At 40.3% G+C, this 9,913-nt stretch overlaps 1 protein-coding gene across 1 annotated transcript; it reads left to right on the top strand.

The window, feature by feature from the left end:
• The first annotated feature begins 374 nt into the window (after positions 1-374).
• Positions 375-923, top strand: LOC145689531 (uncharacterized). The gene has a single exon (XM_081763707.1). The coding sequence runs from the start codon at positions 375-377 to the stop codon at positions 921-923; it is 549 nt and encodes a 182-aa protein (XP_081619833.1).
• Positions 924-9,913: the final 8,990 nt, after the last annotated feature.

The raw sequence follows: 9,913 nt of genomic DNA, 5'->3' as shown, positions 1-9,913 counted from the left end.
AAGTCAAAGAAAACGTCTCGATCGCTTAGCTTCACTAAGAGAAATTCTTGAATATCTTGTTGAAAACTTCAAAAAGTACTATTCTCCTGGTCAAATGATGACTTTGGATGAAAAACTCGAGGGCTTTAGAGGTAAATGCTCATTTAGGCAGTTTATCAAAAATAAACCTGTAAAATATGGGATAAAAGTATTTGCACTGGTTGATGCGAAGATGGGTTACACTTACAATTTGGAAATTTATGCTGAAAAACAGCCGAAGGGTCCTTTCAAAGTCTCTAACTCAGCCAAAGATGTCACCTTGAGAATGATAAAGCCAATCGAGATTTCCGGGAGAAACGTGACAACTGGTAACCAGTGCGCCATTAGCGTTCGAGATGTTAGATAAATGGTTAACTCTTCTTGGAACTCTTCGTAAAAATAAAAAGGAAATACCACCAGAATTTTTAGAAAAAAAGCCGGTACACTCAAGTTTATTTGCTTTTGATGACAATAAAATGACTCTAGTTAGCTTTTGCCCAAATAAGAACAAAAATGTTTTCTTATTATCCACTACGCACGATGCACCAGAAATTGATCGATCTACCGGTGTACAAAGAAAACCAGCAATCATAACTTTGTACAATGAAACAAAAAGCGGAGTGGATACGTCCGATCAGTTGTCTTCTTTGTATTCTGTGTCCAGGAAGACTCGTCAGTTGCCGATGGCGATATTTTTTAGTTTGCCGAATAGTGTTGGAATAAATGCTCAAGTCATTCTCGCATCAAATCGGCAGTTTGAAAAAAAGATAATAAGAAGGGAATTTTTACAAGAGATAGGCAAGAGTTTGGTCAGACCACATATGGAAACTAAAGCGTTGATGATGAATCTTCCAAAAGAATTACGGTCCTCAATCAAGAAGCATTTGCCCATGGCAGAAGAGTGAGTGAATGATTAGGGGGGGGGCAATGGGAACGTCAGCAGCAAGGCTATATGTCCCAGTCACAATGAACACGGTTGCTCTGAACTAAAAGATGGGAAGAAAAAGGCTAAACCAATAGGACAAACAAAACTGCTGCTAAATAAGAGAGAATAAGATAAATAGAAAATAAAAGAATAAATAAATTAAAATATATAACAATAACAATATATAGAAATACAATAAAAGCTAACAGAAATAAAAATTCAGCAGCAATAAAACAGTGGCAACACACTAAAACAGCTCAGACAACGAGAGCAACCCCAGAAGCATTAACAAACTCAAGTACCCGGCGAACCATAACACTTGAACCATAGCACGCCTAAGAGCAGAAGGCAATCTGAAACGTTCTCTGAGAGCTAAGTATTCAGGATATTCAGCAAGAATGTGCTGAATACTCAGCGGGATTATACACTCCTCACAATACGGACGGTTCAGCCTCCGCAGCAAGTAGCCACGGGTCATATGAGAGTGACCGATACGCAAAAGCGCCAAGTGCACTTCATCTCGACGACGATGGGACGAGGACGTACGCCACACTCCTAGGAGTGGCTTGATTGCGTGTAATTTATTTTCAATGGCCTGGTCCCAATCTCCTTGCCAGTGAGAGCGCATCAAGATAGAAAATCATGAATGAAGATCGGAGCATTATGAAGGAAGGCTATGCTCCAGTGCAACCCCGGCCAAGGCAGCGTTCTTGGCAGCTGTGTCAGCACGTTCGTTTCCCCGGATGCCAAAATGACCCGGCACCCAGCAGACAACGACGACACAACCCTCTTGCTGCAATTGATTGCATCTCACAAGAATGTCCTGCACGAGAGAGTCCGTACTGAAGACATTCTGTAGACTCAGAACAACGCTCTGAGAATCGGTGCAAACAAGGACAAGACGTAACGAAAGCGTGAGAGCGTGGTCTAAGGCAAGCTTAACTGCAGTTAATTCTGCAGTGAACATGGAACAGCCTACAAAATCCCCATCCTTAGAATCGTCCGTAAAGAACATATTAAAATCGGGGTACTGATCCAACAGTGCGGCAAACTCCTGCTGGTACAACTGGGAACTAGTCTGCTGTTTCGAATACATAGACAAACTTAAATCGTGGCGAGGGAGAAGTAGCCATGGGGAAAGAGCACAAAAGTGAACCACCGAAAGAGAAGGCCACACGAAATCGTCGCCAAGGACATTATCACACGAACGCATATACCATGGACATGTAGAGCGAGGACGTGCAGCATAGCGCTCGTATATTCGACCACCACGGAGACAGGGTCCATAAGGGTGGTCGGGAATGCAATGCACATAAGCAGAATAATTAAGAAGTCGCCTGCGACGATACGCTAAAGAAGGTTCATTGGCTTCAACATACAGGCTAGTAACGGGACTGGTACGGTAGGCGCCAGTAGCAATACAAATGCCCAGGTGATGCACTGTATCAAGCTGACGCAAAAGAGATTCACGAGCAGACCCAAAGGCAAGACAGCCATAGTCTACCTTGGACTGAATTAGACTACGGTACAAACGAAGCAGAACAGTATGATCAGCACCCCATTCACGGTGGGAAAGGACACGAAGGAGATTCAGAGCTCGAAGACAAGAGTATTTAAGATTTCGAATATGCGCTGCCCACGACAAGCGACGGTCAAAGACCAGACCCAAGAAACGGACTGTATCAACGAAGGACAAACGAGTTCCATCGAGGTACATGTCCGGGTCAACAAGGCAAACATGCTGCCGGCAGAAGTGAACACATTGGGATTTCTCGGTGGAAAAGCGAAATCCAGTCTCATTCGACCAGCGAACGAGACGATTGAGAGTCGGTTGAAGCTGTCGAGTAAGGCCGCGAAGGTAGCGAGAGCGACAGAAAATGACAAGATCGTCAACATAAAGCAGACCAGTCACTGGAGTCTGGATCTGCGAAAGAACGCTATTGACTGCGACAGCAAACAACGTGACACTAAGGATACTGCCTCGTGGAACACCATTTTCTTTACAAAGCGTTCTGAGAGAGTACAGCCCACACGCACTCTAAAGTGTCCCTCGTTAGAAAAATTCGAGATAAAGTGGGCCATATGCCCACGAAGACCCCACTCATAATTGTTTTAGGATTCCGTAACGCCATGTGGTGTCATACGCCTTCTCTATGTCGAAAAATATAGCTACAAGATGTTCGCCGTGGAGAAAGGCGTCTTGAATTTAACCCTCAAGATAAGCGAGATTGTCTATAGTGGAGCGGAAACGACGAAATCCACTTTGAAACTTGCTCAAAATTGAATTGGATTCCAAATACCACACAAGGCGCTTGTTGACCATGCGCATGGCAGAAGAACCTGCAGGACCGCAAGAGAGACTTGTCAGAGAAGGATACATCTGCCCTCGTTCTCGTGACAGAGAAACTCCATTTTCCTATGAAACATGCTACAAACTTCTTTGTAAAGAGCACATGGAAATTGTATGTCAAGGCTGCATGTGAAAAAAAGAGCTTTTGATATCTCAGTACAGATCTATTTATGTTTTGAATCATTTTTCATGGACTTTGGACAATTCACGGGGAAACCATTTTTCTTTGTATTCTGATAACATTGCCAAGGTTTTATTATAGTTTTAGGGTGAATACTTTTCAATTTATGAGAAAAATCATACAATTTTGTTTAAAGTGAGTCTATTGTAAACAATATTTTCATTTTGAAACAAAAATTTTGTAATTTTGTATTTTTATGATTAACGCAAAACGCAATAATAATTTTTAAAATGATGTATTCTTTTGAAATATAGTACCATTAAATCATTTAAAGAGTACAATATTTAGAAATATATATTATCAAAATTTTTCGTACACAAAAATATACGTTTAATATCCAGTGGGGTCACTGTGACCCCACGCGAGGGATGGTGATACTTAACACCGCGCGAGTAGTGCAGGATTAATAGCATACAACGTCGCATATACGGAATACAACGCCATCTTGAGATATTTATGCATTGTGGACAACGAATGAACGTCGTATCTTTCGACTCAATACTCAGCTATCTCACCACCGTTTAAATATTTTTGTGTCAAAAAAAACTCGTGGCACAAATCGCGAAAACTATAGTGTTAAAAAAATGAATATGCAAGAACACTATGAACTTATCACTTTGGAATACCAATGAGTCATTACGCAAAATCTCTACACGTCACTATGTCAACTACCATCACCTTTCGATCCTGTGTAGGGTTGCCAGTGTCATGTAAATTAAAAATCATAATCGCAGAAATACTTTGAACTATGTCAATACGCAATTTATAGCTATTGAATATATTTAAAAACCATCAAACTAGAGACTTTACAGAAACAATAAATGGATATTAACGACAATTATCAACTGATGATATAAACTTGCCATTTTAGTTTTTGGATAATCGTTCCCCATGGCGATGCCACAGCTTTATTTTCCCTTCCAGAAGAACCAGCCAATTTGCAAATTGTGGTGTCCATCCATTAACCACTCAGATTGCCTAACCACCTTTTGCACACCTCAACATGGCAACAAGATCTAGACCATTTGCCTGTAGGCGCATCAGCCATTCTATTATCACCTCATGGAACTTAATTAGATACACAAACACACCATACCCATTTTTCTTTGCAATTGCATTCCTGGGATCTCAACGAGGTAGTACTACTACTCCTTATCCTTTCCGATGCAACGTCCAGAAGCCATGCTATCATCAAACTGTGAGAAGAGATCTTTTAGTGTTACGACTTTAAGTTCTGTCTTAGTGCTGATTCAGTGTTCTCTTTTTTCCAAGTGTTCATTTACGGATGCATACATCCTCAGTGATTCTAAATAACAAGTTATCGTTGAGTAAGCAGTGAAAAGTAAATCCGATGCAGTACACAAATTTTATTTGGTGTTCTAATAAATTTGATATATTTTGATATCTACTCGCTAGAAGAGTTCTCAGTATTCATTGAATATGCAAACGTATGCAGTTCACAGTTGTGGCCGACATCCGATCATACGTACTGCTTCGTCCAGATTTATTTTCTTTGTGGTTTTACTAAAACATATTTTAGACAGCGTTCATGGCTAACTTGTATTATTATGATCTCAATGATAACTTTTCCATTCTTTTTTTAAAGAAAAAACTGGAACAGCCTTAGAACTAGAAACATTTTAACAAAGAACTGAAAACTTTATTTTGATCAATAATCAACTTCAATATTACGTCTTCGTATACATATTGTATTTGTACTTCTTTTGTATATTTTACTGTTGTAATTAATTATCTTTTTGTTACAGGGTGATCCATAATAACTGTAGTACTATGTTTTGTAAATAAACCGGATTACCATCCGATTTATTTTCTAAAAGGCAGGCAGTGTGGTGGATACATTAATATTTGGCAGCTCAGAGAGTTAAGAGTAAACAGAAATTAACTTGAGAATCTCTTGCACTGCTTAAAGCCAGACTTCCGTGTAGAGAAATCTGTATATGCACATTACTTCATAGACTTCACAATCAAAAAAATATGTAAAAACATTTGTAAGTCTAGAGTCAGGTATGAGGAAGTCTTACTACACGGAAGACAACTGAGTCACGTATGAAGTAATTGTAACGGCAGGAATTTAAAGTATTGCAATAAACACGGAAGGTAGTTTTTAACCTGCATGTAGAACTCACGGAGAGCAGTCTCAATTAAATTATCGTTTCGGAAAGATCCCGTGATTCGGCACCTACGTTTCTATACCTCTAGTGATTGTAATTTCAACACTGCTATACTAGGACTTGAATACATCAACAGCAACCAGGTTAGTAGTGTCTCTTGAGATGTCTAAGTTAAGCAATTATTAACGAAACCAAACGATCACTAGCGTCAACTAAAACCAATTAAATAACTTGACTTTAAACTGTAAATTTAAGACATTATGAAAGAAATAGAAAAATAGCTAGTAGCCACACTGGCCATGCAAGGCCCTAGGTCATTACTAATTTAATTGTTATGAGAATTAAGAATAAACTATTTAATGGCATACGTTAAGTGTAGGTATTTAGTTGGTCGTCTGGTTCGCTACCATCGAACGCAGATTGACCAGATTATGATAATATTAGCGGCCAATGATAAACCTTGATTATAAATCATCAACAACGAACCAGACACCACAGTATTAATGAAGTGATCAATTGAGTTGATTTTATTTTAGCGTCCCTTTCAGCAGCGAGGCTATATGAGACGTGGACCTACTGATTAACGTGGAATCCGAACCACATGAGCTCCCGCCGGGAATCGAACCCGGGTCTCCCACGCCAAAGGCGCGTACGCTAACCGCTTAGCCACGGAGGAGCTCATGAAGTGATCAAATTCACATTTAATATTATTAATATAATTATTGAATTCATGTAAGTACAGCATACGATTTTTAAGAGTTTGTTCTTACAGGCTGTTTTGGTATTCATAGTTTTCCTCCTATGTACTGTATATTTGTCGAAGTCACAAATGATGAAAAGAAAACCGAAGAAGTTCTTTTTTCTGTGGCTGCAGTATTGAAATAAAATCTTACTGCATCGGTTGGATCACTCAGCGAGGCCAACATGTAATGATGTCAAGGATCTTCAGAGATTAAGCATGCAATGAAAGTATTGTATTAAAAAAAAACTTTAATTTCATGTACAGTGTGCATCGTCTTAGTGACTACAAGTTCTCTCAAGTAGTGGAACCATCCACTACGTTACCGATTGCTGTCATCGAAGATACGTGCATCATTTGGCTCGTGTTTAGAAATTTATGGATAAGACAAAGATGAAATTGAGAATAATCTGTCCCTAGCAAAGAACGAAAGAAAGATATCCATTCAGAAGCAAATATCAGATTTTCAATAAATTGGATGTATGAATGAATGAATGAGTGGAAAGGGGGTTAACGGGGACGTCTGCAACAAGGCTCTGTATATGTCCTCGTCACGATTCACTCGGTTGCTCATTACTACAAGAGTAAAAAATGGAAAAGTCTAAAACCAAGATGTGCTGCTAAATGAAAAGGGTAAAAAAAAAAGAAAAAACAGCTAAAGTAGAACATAAAACAAGAAGTAAGTAACAATAACAATATATAGAAAATAACACTAAAAGCTGAGAGAAGAGATGAAAATTTAGCTCCAATAAAACAAGCACAACAAACTAAAACAGCTAAGAGAACGTGAGCAACCCCAGAATCATAAATGAACGTAAATACCCGGCAAACAACATCACTATCATCCCCAAAGCGCGGGTAAGTAAATAAGACAGTCCGAGACTCTCTGAGATCTGAATATTCAAGAGAGTCAACAAAAATGTGCTGAATTTTCAGGGGAACAACACGCTTCACAATACGGACGGTTCAATATTAGCAGCAGATAGCAATGGGTCAGATGGGAGTGGCCTACACGTAAAAGCATCAGGAGCACTTCTCGACGCCTAGGTTACGTTGACGTCTGCCAGTCCCCAAGAAGTGGCTTGGTCCCAATAACGTTGCCAGTCAGAGCGCAAGCGCCATTGATTTGAAACAGCGGAATGAAATAATGAAACGGCAATCTTTAATACATCATCAACTGTGCTCTCCTAGATTTCGTGAAATGAATCGATCGGCTTGGACAAAGGCTAGCTTCGACGTCGGCGATGTTGGGGCATTCATCACTCCCAAAAAGTTCTGCTTCGATCAAATTACAGGTGAATGTTTCACCTGTGATGTAGCTACTTTTATTGTATGTGCTTGGTGTAAAAATAACTTGTGTTTCAGACATTTTTATTATGATCATCATTACCATGACAATCTTGAACATTATGTCGAGTAGAATTACTGGATGAAATCCTGTACTCATTTTCTTTTCAACCGAAAATAAATGGTTTATGTTAGGCCCAGAGTAACAAAAATGCTATAGTCTACTACATCGTGTTGGTTAGCTATAGCGTACTACATCTTATGACACCTATATTGTTAGCTTGCACTTTCTGCGGGTCGAGAAGGAAGGGTTACAACTTTTCCACATTTATTCTCGCTTCACCTGAACCGGAAATCGGACGGGGTCAAATTGGGAGTTACGTTACTGTACTCATAGACTATTATTTGCGGATATATAGAAATGAACCCTAACCGCCCTGGGGAGGTCAGAATCGAACAGTTCTACAAAATTTGAACGACGTTTACTCCTAAACCAGGCTTTAGTCTGGCGAATTCCAACCCATTCCGCACATCGGGAGTCAAGGTCTACAATGTCCAGTAGGTTTGGTCCCAAAAGGCGCGGGACAACAGTGTCGCGAACCTTGTTAAATACAACGTAAAATAGTTTGTAAAATAATTAAGTACTCTATAAAGATTAATAATCTTATGGAATTCTTTATATGTAAAAGTAATCCTCATTAACTAAGAAATAGAAGTAAACGATTGTCATGTTTATGTTTTAATTTTCTTTAAGAATAGATATTCGCAAGAAAAATTATTTTACCACAGCGAACTAGATAAGCTCTCAGATGATGTTCAGAAGGAGGAGGAGGATGAACAAGTGAGTGAGTGAGTGATTAGGGGGATTAATGGGGACGTCAGCAACGCGGCTATATGTCCCCGTCTCGATTAACAGCGTTGCTCAGGACTGCATCGTAAAAAGAAAACAAACTAAAATGAATATTATGCAAACCACGAAAGCGCTTCTAAATGAAAAGCAAACGGAAACACAGGTAAAAATAGAAGATAAAAGAATAAATAAGTTAAAATATATAACGATAACAATATACAGAAAAAAATAGATAAAAGATGAGAGATAATATAAAAATTTAGCAGCGATAAAACAAGCACAACAGACTAAAACAGCTCAGAGAACGTCAGCAACTCCACAATCAGAAACAAACTTAACTACCCGGCTAACAACGTCACGATCATCCTACAAAGCACGGGTAAGGAGGCAAGGCAGTCCGTAACGTTCTCTGAGATCTGAGTATTCAGGACATTCAACAAGAATGTGCTGAATACTCAGGGGAACTATACATTCCTCACAATAAGGACGGTCCAAGCCACGCAACAAATAACTAGGCGTCAGATGACAGTGTCCGATACGCAGACGCGCCAGGAGCACCTCATCACGAGGACAAGAAAAAGATGTATGCCACGTTACTAGTATCGGCTTAATTGCGTGAAGTTTATTCCAATTTGCCTGGTCTCAATCCGCTTGCCAGTGAGAGCGCATCAAGCTGGAAAAATGTCGACAAAGATCCGAGCAAGGAATGGTATGCTCCAGTGGAACTCCGGCCAAGGCGGCGGTCTTGGCAGCTGTGTCAGCAAGTTCGTTTCCCCGGATGCCGACGTGACTCGGCACCCAGCAGACAACGACGACACAACCCTGTTGCTGCAATTGATGGCATCTCACAAGAATGTCCTGCACTAGAGAGGAAAACATTCTGTAGACTCTGAACCACGCTCCGAGAATCGGTTCAAACCAGCACACGACGTAAGGAAAGTGTGAGAGCATAATCCAAGGCAAGCATAAGTGCAGTTAATTCAGCAGTGAACACAGAACACAGGATATGCAAATGGAATTCTGAGCTGCCCTCGTCGGTGACAAAGGCACAGCCTACAGAATCACCATCCTTAGAACCGTCCGGAAAGAACACATTAAAATTGGGGTACTGATCTAACAGTGCGGCAAACTCTTGCTGATACACCTGGGAACTAGTCTGCTGTTTCGAATGTATAGACAGACGTAAATCATGGCGAGGTAGACGAAGTAGCCATGGTGCAATAGCAAAAAAGTGAACCAACGAAAGAGAGGGCCATATAAAATCGTCGCCAAGGAAGGTCCCACACGCACGGATGTACCATGGACATGTAGAGCGAGGACGTGCAGTATAGCGCTCGTACATCCGACCACCACGGAGACATGGTCTACACGGGTGGTCTGGAATACAACGCACATGCACAGAAGTAGTCTGCTGCGACGATATGCTAACGA

This window comes from Thermobia domestica, chromosome 7 (assembly GCF_964235325.1).
Source record: "Thermobia domestica chromosome 7, izTheDome1.hap1.1, whole genome shotgun sequence".
Classification (NCBI taxonomy): domain Eukaryota; kingdom Metazoa; phylum Arthropoda; class Insecta; order Zygentoma; family Lepismatidae; genus Thermobia; species Thermobia domestica.
The sequence above is the reverse complement of the archived record's forward strand: the minus strand, read 5'-3'. Positions and strand labels throughout refer to the sequence as shown.

Excerpts from the sequence above, each read along its gene's own strand:
- LOC145689531 (XM_081763707.1), top strand. The coding sequence starts at position 375 with ATGTTAGATAAATGGTTAACTCTTCTTGGAACTCTTCGTAAAAATAAA.